The sequence below is a fragment of the Drosophila teissieri genome, chromosome 2R (assembly GCF_016746235.2).
Source record: "Drosophila teissieri strain GT53w chromosome 2R, Prin_Dtei_1.1, whole genome shotgun sequence".
Taxonomy (NCBI): domain Eukaryota; kingdom Metazoa; phylum Arthropoda; class Insecta; order Diptera; family Drosophilidae; genus Drosophila; species Drosophila teissieri.
Window position 1 is genome coordinate 23,712,115 of NC_053030.1, and position 15,218 is coordinate 23,727,332.

At 37.6% G+C, this 15,218-nt stretch overlaps 1 protein-coding gene across 1 annotated transcript; it reads left to right on the forward strand.

Moving 5' to 3' along the window:
• Positions 1 to 7,481: 7,481 nt before the first annotated feature.
• Positions 7,482 to 9,529, forward strand: LOC122614304 (protein krueppel). The gene is made up of 2 exons (XM_043788859.1): positions 7,482 to 7,594; positions 8,058 to 9,529. The coding sequence occupies exons 1-2, from the start codon at positions 7,558 to 7,560 to the stop codon at positions 9,527 to 9,529; spliced, it is 1,509 nt and encodes a 502-aa protein (XP_043644794.1). The 5' UTR covers positions 7,482 to 7,557.
• The last annotated feature ends 5,689 nt before the right edge of the window (positions 9,530 to 15,218 follow it).

The window sequence follows — 15,218 nt, forward strand, 5'->3', positions numbered from 1 at the left end:
TGATAAGACACCCATTGTCATTAACCACACAATGAGGCAAACAACTGTTCAATAACAATATTTTAAAAATACATTTCCACAGCGAGTTCCCAACCCATGAAAATTTCTCTTTGCTTATCAGTCTCTTAGTCTGGACAGTCGATTAAAATTGCAATTGAGTAAACATTACCGGAAATGTACTTGCTTCATTGACAATTACTGACTGACCAGACTGACTTTAGGTTATCTTATTGTTTCCTCAAATTGTATCGATTCCCTGTCAGCTTAGTTACCATGTGGTATACTTCACTTATAGTCTTATTTCGTTGGTTGACTTATGTAACATTGCCTGAAAGGGCTTAATAAATGGCACATTTTTTAAGTGCTGAGGAACTTAAATAAGATTAAAGACCGTATAAAATGCCTGCACGATCCAAAAACTAAGGATACGTGCCCATCCAACAAAAAAAAGGATTGCGGTACAGATCAAAGAAGATTTGAATTCGAAGTCCTATTAGGGTTACATGTACCAATAGAAACACATACTTTACACCATGGATAATAAGAACAGTACAAAAGGATACATTGGACGAGAGATACGTTTGATACTTTTATATAAAATCACGTAAATTTCAACTTAAATTGATAATTTATGTAGGTGATGACATGTCAATGTATATGTCTGGTCGCCAGGAAAATCGTGCCCACACAAAGTGGAAAAGTATACAACCAAATTGAATGTCAAGTATTGTTAATCAGTCTTTAGCAAATATGCACACCAGAATCATTAGTCGAGGATTGTCAGGGAATTTAATTTTATCAGAGCAGGATTTATAAAACTATTTTGGACTCTCTATTAAAATGAAGTGCAGTATAAAATGTATACTTTATATACCCAAATACCAACTGAAAATTGGTTTTTGTTAGGTCTAAAGAATAGAAACACATCTGCTTTTACAATTTTGAAGGGAATGCAGTACCAAGAGATGCTCCACTTTATTTCACGGAGAAAAGTGGACGTCTAAAACAACACCGCATGACAAGAATATTTAACAGACTGTAGGTCTAAGAAATGCCTAAAACTTTTTCACACATTGAAAATTCTTAAACTGTAGTGGCGTTTATTGGGTAACGTCAAATACCCTGAGATATAAAACTCACTGAACTGGTAAGGTCAAAATTATGATTAATGAATCTGCTTCAATAAAAGTAAGCTAACTGGCTGGCAGTTCTTGTTTGTAATGTTTTCACTGGATTCCCGATCCAAACAAGGCTAAAAAAAATTAGTGCCAAGGAGAAAAAGTAAAGATCAAAACCTTGAAACATATAGAATTCTTCAGACCACAGGAAGGGAAGGAGCTACTTTCTTTGAATCCATAAATCATTTAGGTCTATTGATTGACACCTAAGGACTACCTTTATTTTATGTAGGTGGCAATACATTTGATTAATTGATTCCGACCAGGGCCTAAAAAGGATTGGCCGTAAGCAATTGCCATTTGGCGCGCTTGTTGACAACCTATGCTTACAAATACTGGCTTCAACTCAGGGCCTGTTTCTATGCGTGTGGCCTTATACCAACCCCTCATCATATCTATAATCGCCCAGCTGTCAGCGGAATATCAATGCAATTTATAGCTTCATTTTTGCAAATTTACTCGAAAAATCTCCCAAGAGTTACAACGCTGACAGGCAACCGCTGACAAACAAAGGACATGTCCAACCACCAACTGTTACTTGAAAAGCTGCCTATGTGCAATGCGATACTTTTCTATTTTTTTAATACTGGTCATGAGTTTTTTGTCATATAACTTTTCTACGACTTCACTTCTGTCTAATTGCCAAACAATCGTCGCCTGATTATCCTGTCACGGCTCAACTTTTTTGCGGATTCCACAATGAGGTTTTGTATAATTGGATTGACTTGCGGACATTTGAGTGACATCATATCAACATCTTCATCGCACCTCTCCATTTCTGGCACTGTTTTAAAAACACGACTGGCCACAAACGAGCCAAATTAGTCAATATCGACCGAGACATAATTGACTTGATTAGGTTGAAAACGTATACATTTTCGGGTTGGTGGCTAAAACATGGCTGTGTTTTAAAAACTACATAGACAGTTACCAGCAAGACGTATTTCTTTAGAAAATTATAAAGTTAACTTACACAAGTTGATATATATTGTTATATAATTAAACATGAAGATCTTAAGAAGTTAGGCATTGAATTTTCAATTTATTTTTCAGCGTATATTAACTGGGACTTATATTTCGTAAGTAAATCTGCCATCGTATTTGTTCTGTCGATATCTGGTTGCCATGCCGGTTTTTGTCCTTCCCCGCATTTTTAACACGCTTGGAGCTTCTGACAGTATTATTTGAAAAATAAATAGCTTTGGTGCTGATAACAAACTGGTTGACTAAATGCGCTCCGGGTGCATTGTACGACCTACTGATAAGCCTGGCAAAATCCTTGATCTTGACGCTGCGTTTCAACTCGCAAATTTATGCTGCTAAACCAACTTAAATGTTTTTTTTACGTATTTTTGTCTAAAGCGTTTAGCTTAGCATAGTGCAAGAAGCAAAGATTGATAAGAGCCCGAGTTCGTAGCGAAAAGTTGCGCGTCGAGCCCAGCGGGCAACGCTTCTGATATGATAAGAAAACCAGCATCGCAAAAAATTCAAAATCATTTTCCAATTATACATCTGGGAGTTAAATTTTTGAAGATTAAACAGCAAAGTAACAATGGTGGAGTGTGCACATTAAAAAATGTTTTACAAATACTCAAAAGCAGTATTAGTTGAATTGGAAATATTACATACATAATAAAGCAAAAACATTTATCGCTTTTCAGAGGCCAGGACACACTTTAAAAATTTTTGAAATAATGGAAACAGTACAGAACAGCATTCAAGTTTTTAAATTCTTTTTAATAACCATTATGACATAAGAATTTATATTTTACATATGACAAAATATGATTTATATATGATTATAATAATGATAATTACGATTAAATATGATATATGAAATATGACAAGACTCAGGTAATCGTGTATGCTTTTTTACTTTCGTCCAAAAGTACTTCTACCGATTATTACTGTTTGAGGGTTTTAATCCACATGTTAATCAAGATATGCGGAACTGCGGTTTTCCTATTGCACCACACACCCAAAGTATCCTAGCGCCTAATGTGGATCAAGTCAAATCGGGCTCCTAAGTTAACTATAATCCCAGCTTAATCACTGGATCAGTGGCTAAGTAGCATTTTCCGGAATGGAAATATGGAACTACCTGCTTAAGTCTACCGATCTTGACAACTGTTTTAACTTAATCGTCATGCATTATCATAAAAAGCAGTTTGCTACAATTTATATTTTCCTATGCTTTTACCTCTTTAGAGCAGATGGGACCTGGATTAGGAAAGAAAAAATGTTACGTCTACCTTCAGAAACGGATTAAATTTTTTCAGACAAATAATCCAGCCTTAAGCATGGTGATTAAGCTTGATCCCCTACCAAGGGGCGTAATATTGACGGATTTTCCTTAAATCCCTCGGTTAATCTCCGGCTTAGAGCGCGACGCGTTTTTTTCGCGACTCCTCCTGCATTGTTTTTTCACTTTCTTCAATTCGCAAGAAGGCAGGCCTAAGAACCGAATGAGGATCATAATTATGGAATTCCTAAATACACTAAGGAGGGCAGTCGACATGGCGTTGATCTACCTGTAAGCGTGGGTTCCGTCTTTGCCCCTTGAGTTCGAGACTCTCTGGTCACAGGTAGTCAGTATTCCAGCCTTGAGCCCGTCGGCAATTAAGAAGTCAAATTTCACTTAAAAACAACAAAAAATGTCAAAGGAAAAACAATGCAAAAAATATGCGTAACTGAACTAAATCCGGCTTAGGATTCTTGCATCATAAACATGACCAGGCAGCCTTTAAAATTTGATCATTTGCATGGCACTCTTGCACCGTAAACGAAACCGCCACATCGGTTGAAACTCAGCGTCATCAGCTATCTCACTCTTTCGCACCACTTTTTTAAAGGTTTGACTTGTCTTTTTTACGAATGCAAAGGAAAGAATTTTTTACAAGGAAGTACTTGTGTACTTCCGTTTTTTAATGTCCAATTTTATTATTGGACTTTTTACCTGCTATTTATTATGGCTAACAAGTTTTTTAACATTCCGAATCATGGTTGTTTTAAAGGTCAATAATCAACATCTAGAATATAAACATTTTTGTAAACGCACTTTAAAATCATATTAACTACTCAGACCATATCAACGTTTAAAGTTAACGTCTACGTAGAAATTTTCCAGCAAAAGGTATGAGTCTTATTTATTTTATGAAAAAAAAGAAATAGACACCAGAAGAATATTTGACAAGGACCAGTGGGCGTGGATATCACTATACCAGTTCAACCGTGATATATACATATATCCTAATCCAGCCCTTTCTCTTATTAAAACAATGGTAAAATTATACTTATTACCGGCAGGGCAATCCAAGTTCTTGATCCTATCATTATAATTACCAGATGCGCAAGATGATAATTCATTCAAGTTATATTTCTTTGGCATACACCGAGGGTAACGACATTATAACGACAAAATATATGTGCTTTATATACATATGTAAACATAAAATATCTTAGACACACAAACGGCAAAACTGAGTTCGAGTATACTTCCTGAGTTCGTTCGAAAGGGGTTTTCCATCGCATTCTGTATTATATTTAAATAGATCTAAGCCGTTCCATGGCAGCTTAAGGTTGCGTGGATTAGGACCGACGATTATCGACTGGTTAAAGACAAACGTGAACAAAATTCCATCCTGTTCTCCATACTTTGTCAATGGATTAAATTTAAATCAGAGGCTCATAATACCTTATTACGTACTGCCTAATCTTACCGTACATGTGGTAACCGCTATTACCGTTACTATCGTTACTATGGACTGACCATAAAGAAACCAAACCCTCAAAAAAATGGAACAGAAACCCAATCGAGTGTTACAAATTGCTAAAAAATTGTAGGCACACTTATGGGATGTCAAACAATTAAAAAAAACCCTATCCGTACCCCTAGGGATGCTTCAAATTACAACCGTTGCATCCCATGTTTTAGGTCTTTACTTTCAACTTTTTTTCCGCTTTTTCCCCTTTTTTATTGAACCATTATCCCTTTGTCGACAATCCTCGTTGTCACTCCATATATTTGCTTAATAACAGATCTCTTCTTTCAAAAATATTATAATTCTAATTTTTTGCCAAGCGCACGGTTACTCTTAAAATAAAGCTAAACGCGTTTAGAATATTAGTTTGCCGCAAATGTATAAATTTAAAATTTAAGCATGTAAAACTACATATCAATATTAAACAATAATAAATTTAAAATGGGAAACAAATTATGCCTTATAATAAAATAGAACTGAATTTGTTGACCAAGGTAAGTTCCCCTATTTCGGACCTTATCAACGGCCACGACCATACGCACTTCACTACGCACTACTGCCCCATTTTCGCAGAAATCGTTGGTTCACTTTGCCAATCTAAACCTAGTCTACTTTTTCTTTTACTCGCTTTGATAATAGTCTAGTTTAGTGATTGTCGACAAAGCCATTAAAGATAAGGCCCGGATCTTATTTAAATCAGTTGAGCTTAAATGGATTTTTAATATCAAGCCGTACATTGCTGCTTATCACGCAAACAACCCAAAAAATTTTCTGACTAATCGCAGAAACCTAGGAATTGTCTGAAGATGTGCTGAAACGGGTCAGCTCAGCCCGAAATTTAAGAATCTCTTATCAATAGGGTCAGTTTAAAGCGCTGTTCTTGCATATTGTTCAATGCCTTCTGCGAATTTTGTTTTGGTGAAAATCTTTCGATGAAGTCGACCGTGCTCATGCCATGACAAAAACCATTCTAATTTTACGTAACGTTATGCAGAGCAAGGATATTCTGCTTTTGTTTGGTTTCACTTTCTCAAAATCCACGGTAGTTCGAATTTACCACCCGGCGAGCTCTGAGCGTCCTTGGCCTACCTACAAAACCAAAAATACCGATCTACACACATTTTCAACATAAATTTAGCACAGCATGTCCTTGCCATAAAAATCTACATAAAACCATTTAAAAGTCAATCCGCAAAAGTCACAGAAAACGTCCATGCAAGCAGAAACATTACAACGCTCTCTAACCGTTTTTTATGATCTTTTTCCCTACCTGAATGCGTTTTTTACTAGTTCCTTTTTTACGATTTCTTTTTTAGACGTGTGCCAATAATTAGTTACCCATTAAACTGAACTTCCACTTTTTTGAGACTGCTCAACAGGCTACAAGCGAAGACAAAAAACTCACTCAGCCTAGCTAGTAAAAAAAAAGTCGACCTTTTTTCTTGCTTTGTGCACTTCTTATGCCGATGTTTTGTTTACTTCCTGTTCACTCTTACAGCGCACGCTTGAAATTCCACCCCGTCCGTGACATCTCTTTTCATGACTTTTGGCTCTTTTGCTCTCGCTGTTTCCCTTTCGCCCAGTTCTCTATTGGCGTTCATCCCCCTTAGCCAGCTTAGATAATTTCTATAACTCGAATGTAAAAAGGGGAAATGACCAAGACACATCTGAGTGAGTTTTTTTATACGTCCCTTAGCTACTTTGATAACTCCTACGTGATCTTTATTTGGAGTAATATTGCCGCAAGTGCAGTTTTTATGAAGGCTCTAAAAAACACAAGCGGAAGTGGTCATAAGTATTAAAAAATGTCCTTTAATGGTCAACACATAGTTTTGATTTTTTATGTTTTATGACTGACTAGAAACGCACAGGTCATAAAACCCTCTACTGAGCGAAGATACTTCTCATCGGCATCCTATGTTAAAAAACATCATCGTCCATATTGGACTCCAGCTAACTAAATGTCTTCGGCATTGAAAGGAACTGGCTGTCTCGTTCGCACTAATTTGCATATGAAAACTCAGCACTTTTAGGTATAAAAAGGAACCGATGAAATCCACTCACTCAACTCAGCGAAGTACCCATTTTTACTTTACCTGCTTCGGGCTTGGGGATCGTTTTTCGCTTTCGCCGTGATGGTTTCCCTTCCTGTTTGTACGCGTATTTGCGTGCGTGTGAGCGGGAGAGCGCATTGAGTCCCGGTGTGCGTGCGTACGAGGGTGAGTGAGACTCTTTCGCCGAGACAGAGCGTACTTATAGTTAGCTCACGCAGCGAATTTGTATCAGTCGTGATTTGGCTCTGTCAGCGAAAGGAACAACCATTTGTTGTGCCACACACAACCGCGAGAAAAATAATCGAATCAAATTTCAACTACCTCATTTTGCAAAATCGGTGAACTTTTATAAAAGGAAATTTTAGTGAAATCTCTCTACCTCAAAGTACAAAAGTGCGTAAAAGAAATTGTTCATATCCCTGAAAGTGCACAATTTGCTCAAATGAAATCTGTTGTCTAAAAAACTGAAGCTACAAAACTACTAAGGCGAATAATTTAAGTGTTTGCTGAGTGAAGGAGAAAATTGCGCGAGCACACAATTATAAGCACAGGAAAAATTTATTGATGTCCATATCAATGCTTCAAGACGCACAGACGCGAAGTAAGTATAAGCCAATATTAAAATATTCGGCCATTTTATAAACTGTCTAGAAATTCTTGTGTGTGATCACTTCCTCATTTAGTCCTTTAATTCCGCAACAAAATCAATATCACTAAGACTTCGTAGTTGACGTATTGATGGCGTTAAGATAGCAAAGACAAATGTAAAAAATACAAAACACCCATGTACACACACCGATCAGTTATACTGTGTTTACACGTTTAGACAGGAACCCGGCACTTAAGCCGTTATCGACCAAAACAAAAGCCAGTTAGGCGCGAATAAAGAGCTGCCAAAATACTAAGAGTACGGAGAGCACGAAACTTTCTCTCACATATGTAACATATGTTAAATGGTCTGCTCTTTTAAACCGTTGCTCTTACGAAGAGGTCACATCAGTTGCTAGACATTTTCAAATTAGATTCCTTTATTAAACAGTCAACTAACTTATGATTTCCTTTAGCTTTAGCTGCTGCATTAGCTGGCATAAAACAAGAGGACGTCGCTCTGGACCGTTCCATGTCGCTATCGCCTCCCATGTCGGCCAACACATCAGCCACAAGCGCCGCTGCGATGTACCCAGCTATGGGTCTCCAACAGGCGGCAGCTGCCTCAGCTTTCGGAATGCTTTCACCCACCCAACTTCTGGCTGCAAACCGTCAGGCTGCTGCATTCATGGCCCAACTGCCCATGAGCACATTGGCCAACACGCTCTTTCCACACAATCCGGCGGCTTTGTTTGGGGCTTGGGCTGCCCAACAGACGCTCCCGCCCCAGGGCACGCATTTACATTCGCCGCCCGCCAGCCCACACTCGCCGCTGTCTACGCCTCTAGGCAGTGGGAAGCACCCGTTAAGTTCCCCCAACAGCACACCCCAGCACCATGAGCCAGCGAAGAAGGCTCGAAAATTGTCGGTTAAGAAGGAGTTCCAGACCGAGATCAGCATGAGTGTAAACGATCTTTACCATACACCGGGAGGCCCCATATCTCCGCCCTCCAGTGGCAGCTCTCCCAACTCAACGCACGACGGAACGGGTGGCAATTCTGGAGGTGTCGCTGTCTCCAAGGACCCATCTCGCGACAAAAGCTTCACCTGCAAAATATGCTCACGCAGCTTTGGCTATAAGCACGTGCTTCAGAACCACGAACGTACCCACACCGGTGAGAAGCCTTTCGAATGCCCGGAGTGCCACAAACGGTTTACTCGTGACCATCATTTAAAAACCCACATGCGTCTGCATACTGGAGAGAAGCCATATCATTGCTCGCACTGCGATCGGCAATTCGTTCAGGTGGCCAATCTTAGAAGACATTTGCGAGTACACACTGGCGAGCGTCCCTATACGTGTGAAATCTGCGATGGCAAATTCAGTGACTCCAATCAGCTAAAGTCACACATGCTGGTTCACAACGGCGAAAAGCCGTTCGAGTGCGACCGCTGCCACATGAAGTTCCGACGGCGCCACCATCTGATGAATCATAAGTGTGGCATTCAGTCGCCGCCTACTCCAGCTCTTTCACCAGCCATGAGTGGAGATTACCCCATGGCAGTCTCCGCAATGGCTATCGAGTCATCCACGAATAAATTTGCGGCAATGTGTGCCAACTATGGAGGTTCGGACGAGTCGGTCGACATGGAAAAAGCAACAACGGAAGACGATGGTCCATTGGATTTGTCTGAGGATGGAGCCAGCTCTGTAGATGGTCATTGCAGCAGCATCGCACGACGCAAGGCACAGGACATTCGCCGAGTGTTTCGCCTACCTCCACCGCAAATCCCTCACGTACCCAGTGATATGCCTGAGCAAACCGAGCCAGAGGATTTGAGCATGCATTCGCCCCGCTCGATCGGATCTCATGAGCAAACCGATGATATAGACTTGTATGATTTGGATGATGCCGCTGCTCCTTATATGGGCCATACACAACATTAGGCCATTACCATACCTAATTGTACATAGCCATAATCAGTTTTCATTAGATGGAATTGACTGGCATTTATTAAAACAAAATTGAAAATTTTGCTATTTCGAAGTGGGAAGTAAAAATTGTTGCAACAGGAATTTAATGATAAGTACAAGTAAAAAAAAAAAAACACAATACATACGAGACTAGAAAAAGATTAGCACATACACAAAACCAACTCTAAAATTGTACAAAGTAAGCCATGCCATATGCTTGTTGCCGCCAAACCCCACCAAATCAAATCGAAAATGTCGTGCCATTCTTTACCTTAAGTTTAAGTTATATTCTTAGGTTTCAAAGCATCTTAAATTGTACATATTCATCTTACGCAGCTGCGAATCGTAAAGTAATCGGCGCTCTAAAAATGTATTGTATCAGAAAATGAAAAGACAAAGTTTAATTAGGAAATCTATAAATAATTTTATTTAATTTAATAGCTTAATTTTATATAATTTGATAAAAATTCTTTGAGAAAACAATGCCAATAATCTTGAAATCAAAACTAACTTTAAGTTAAATAATAAAAAAAAACATTTGTTCGCTAATTGTTTTGTTTGCATTTACTATTTAAAACTATTATTATATATAATAACTGAGTTAATAATGTTTTAAGCTCATTCTAAATAAATAGACTTTTATATTTATACTTTAATAAATATTTGGTTCATTTGTTGCTTCTTGAAATATAAACAATAAATATAATGGAAAAACAATGGTAACGTTTATATTTAACTGTTTCGTTTTTTATTTGTAAGTTTAAATTTTAAACAGCCTTCACGCAGTTTATCTTAATTTTTATCCATTTTTAAATAAATATTTTTATTGTTGCAAACAATAATATATATTCCAAAAGCATAACCTTTATAAGAATGTAGATCAATGCGTATCAAAAGTATGTTAATCCTACGTATCTTAGCACTCGTAACTATTAGTTATAATTGTAAGACATGAACCAAATACACAGGAAAAAAAATGCTATAACCAAATACCTCCAATACCTCTGTATCGAAATTGTTGTGAGCTGAACAGTATATACATTCAACAATTTGGCAATCGTACAATTCAACTGAATTTATATACAAAAATTAGAAATATAAATTATGAAGCAAAAACAATTTATATGTATTACAATTTTGATGCATATTTTAAAGGACCTAAAATAAGAAATCAATTTTGAATACTAGGAAAATTTGAGCTAGATGTAAAAATATTTAAGGTTGTATATAACAATATAAATGTAAACTTTAAAATAATTTTAGTGCAATTTTTGGTTTTATTCTTCAGTAAGCTAACAAACTTACTGCTTTTATTTCAAAACGTTGTAAAGTCATAAAAATGCAACAAATTAATATGTAATTTTCTTTGTTCATTCAAATGTATGGTATACAAGTTCCTCAAGATTAAAAGAATACAAAACTTATAAACTAAAATAGAAAGTGCATTTCGAATCATTTGAAAGTCAGCGCACGAAAGACCTCAAATACATATGTTTCATATTAATTGTGTACAGCAACACTCGACGTTTAAACCGATAGATATAATTAAATATATAAAATCACCACTGTCAATTTTTATGTAAATAAACTATAACCCTAACTAAGGCTAGGGATGTGCAATGTATCCAGAAACAAACCGTATTTGTGTTAATTTTTGGGGTTTTTATATTAAAACCTTTATAGATATACATACATACAACTTGTAAAAAACATCAGTAAACATAAGCTAGAAAATTTATATTATGGTACATGATTGCATTAGATATGTCAGTCGAGCATACAAAAAGTAAACAAAGCTGTTACTTTTTGTTATAACTATTCTTCTCTTGTTTAATGTCCTACTTCCAGGCGTTTGACCTTTATGCATAAGTTTAATAAATACATACATACGTATACATACTGAATAACTATTTATTACTTTAAAACCCTAATATATTATGTTAAATATAAATATGCTATATCTGGGAAACCAAAAAAATATTTATATATATATATATAATATCTATAGATTATATATATATTAAAATATTGTGTTAAACAAAAATTTGTTGTACAGATTCGTAAAAAAAACAACCCCGCTATAGGAAAATTAGCCACAGCTTTCTTCGATTTTTCGTAAAAGCGAAACTGGCAGCATTACATAAATTTTTAATTTATGCAAACGAAGCCCTTTCGCATTATTTTACATTTGCCACAAGACGCCCCACTAATGCTGTCGCCACGTTCCTCCCCATGCCCAGCCCCTTTCGTCATCCCTTCACTGGAATTTAAATTTACGTCTGCAGGCAACGGCAGCAGCTGAGCAAAAACGAATATAAAAATCGCGCCGCGCAGTCAGAAAATGTCACAGTGTTTTTTCCATTTAATCTCCAGAGAGAGAGAGCAAACATCTACAACGCTATGAAAGAAAGTCGATACTACCCACTCATACCCACCGCCTCGCGTTCAACCTTCCCGCGGAACTGACGCCTTCTCTTCTTTGTGCCCCTTTCAACAGCCAAAAAAGGCTTCATCCTGGCAGCTCTCTATATATAAAATGGTATATACGAGTATTACATAAAGAACGTCTTATGTACTTACATATAAAAAATGGTCTAAAAGAGTGAGACGCAGGACAAATGCTCAAGCTTTGCACTGCTTATTAGCATTTTAGCCTTTCTTCGTTTAGAGTTCTGTAAACATACTCTGTGAGCATACACGAAAATAAAAATAACTTAACAAGTAAGAAGCGGAACGTAACGTTATCTAATACAATGTCTACGCCCCATTTAACTTATAAAAGCTAATTACGAAATAAATCTAAAGAAGAAAATATATTCTTGGTAACTACCGTTTTAAAGTGTAGGTATATTTTTCGGACCCCCCCTTCTTACCTACCTAAGCTTTTTTTCTAGCTGTCGAGTAAATGATTTGGTATGGGGGGTAAACATTTTTGGTTGTCAAATGAGTTTACGATTGTTCGGTTGTTGAAATATTTTTTTCATGTGCCGCAAGAGGCATGCAAAATGAATTTAAAGGCTCCGCCGGCAAAGAATCGCCGACGCACCCCACTGTCGCTCATTATTCAAATTGAAAAATTATAATTTTCACCAGCAGTTTGCAACGTCCGAAAATGGGGATAAGGACGAGAAGTCTTCTCACAAAATCTAGGCGCCCATCCAAGCAAGGCATTATAACAAGCTCCCTAAAGGGAAACGGACAATAGAATGAAATATGGATTGTTGGTAGAGGGTTCACCTCAGTGTTCCTATTATTTGTCAGCCTTGGTCTATTTCTTGAATTTTAGGGCGTTAGAGTGGGCGAGGCAAAAAGTTTTTTTTTGGAAAATCGATAGAAATTTACAAGACATAAAAAACTTAAAAAATACCAAAACATTTTTAAGCGATTTGTGTGCGTCAGAGTGGGTGTGACATCAGTAAACAAACTTCCGTCTATGTCTCAGGAATCTGCATGCCTTATCTCATCGTTGTTACGGACGGACAGACAGTCGGACATGGCCAGATCGACTTAGATTTTGATTCTGATCAATACTTTATATGGTCGAAAACGCTTCTTTCTAGCTGTTACATAATTTTCAACGAATCTATTATACCCTTTTACCCTGCGAGTAACAGGTATATTAAGGATATTTTCTTTTAATTAAGCTCAACTGGCATAGCCCAAACTTTTTTAACTGGATGGTTCTATAAATCCTAAAGTTAAAATCATGTGAATTGATAAAACTTTATAACAAACTCTATTCATGTAATTTAAAATTGTTTGCTGATGTTTAATGGTGAGTTTTTACGTAACATTTTTATAATTCTTGCTCACCTTTTACACCAGAAGAGCATGGGACTACCACCTTGGGACAAACAAAATGATTTAAAACAATAGTAAAAAGGAACAAAACGGTTTAAAGGAATGCGAAAAACACATGCGAACGCCAGGGGTCAGTATAAGCCAGCAGGACCTTAGCAGGTCATGCAAATGTAGGCAAACGCAATTAGCAAGGGATCGGGATCAAGAATAGCAATCTAGGAGAGCCCGCTTACAAATGAATTCCCGCAAAATGGTAGAATATGAGTTGGAAAAAATTGCCTCATCTCTTACATACAAATGGTACATACCAAGAAAGTGGGTGAGCGCAAAACACTCATTATAATTTTACAATTCTACTCATACTAATTTCGCTTGGAATTTTCGAGATTGGCCCTGCTCTTATCAAGTACACGTAGTAGAAGCGAAGAAAGGGCAAAAAGAATAACGGCAAGAAAAAATGAAAAACAACCCTCTCAAACAGGACAGCAGCGACTGCGAAACCGGCCGCGGCGTCAGCAGCAACGATAACGAAAAACTCATTTGCATACGAAGTGCTTTCGCTTTCTCTCCTTACCAATCCCTCCAATTCTTTATTTTGAAGCATGGCGGCAATAGGCCACCTGCGTCTGTGGAAAAGAGAGGGTGGCCACCGTGCGTCCCTGTTGCACCTTTGCCTTCATATCAAAGAGTTTAATCCTGGAATAAGGCAGTCACAGCCAAGAAAAGCGTCGACCTGGAATGGGGCAAAGCTTCCCGGCTTTCGGCTAAAGAAGCGCTGAAGCGCTTCCTTCGCTACTCATTATCAAGCAGCGAGCGTTAAACTCATTGAGACGTTTCCATCTTTGCTTCCCATCGCCCAACACCCCCTGCAGCAAAGCTTTTCTTTGCAAGCAGCTCTCAGCGGTTTCTCTGACTCATTTATATTTTTCATTTTAGTCTCTCAGATGTTCACCGAAAGCTATGTAAAAGCAAAAGACATTTTTCCTTAACGAAAATTACGAACAACCCCTTTGGAATTAGATGCAGAGAAACGAAGAAACAAATGAAGCCAAGGAAGTGAGTACAAAAAACCGTCAGCGTGAAAGCTTAAGAAATGAGCGTATATTATTCATGGAATTAACGTCGTACGCAGGAAAGGCAAAGCGCAAGGACGAGTAACTTTACATGGGATTTTTAAACATTCGTTTAAACGAATTCAGGAGTGTACTTGCGAAAGGCTTTAAAGTTTCCGTTCGAAAATTCTGGTAATTTCGACTATGAGCCGCAATGCCACGCAAGCTATGAAACATTTTTCGAAAATGTTTCTTCCGCACATATGAACTTAAGCGTTCTTTATTCACCCTCCCAAAAAATTGTAACCATTTATCTCCTTTTACACATTTTATTAACCGTGCTAAATAACCATACTACTGATTGTATAACAAAGGTCTGGTGAATACATAAACATTAGACAAGTGAATTACTTCCGCCCTAACACATATGTTTTTATTTACCACAAATTTTCGGCAATTTTGGACAAATTTACATGCATAACCCGCAACGACTTTGACAGCGGAAATGCCAATTTTCCAACAATGACGACGAACTGCACACGCGATTTTCATGTGGTTTAGCATTTCTATTCCCCCTTGGGAAGGTCGTGGACCCTTTCTTCCCCTTTTTTTTTTTGCAAAATTTGTTTAGAAAAAATCAAGTGAAAAACGTTTGAAAATTATATGCGTGGTGTGGTTCGTTGACGTGTCAGGGAGGAGTGTGGCTTGTTGACACTTTGTGTTCCATGGAAAGTGAGCTATCAACCAGCTATCATTCACTACACACACTCGAAATTGTTTTTGCGTGTGTGGGCGAGGGCGTTTGGCAA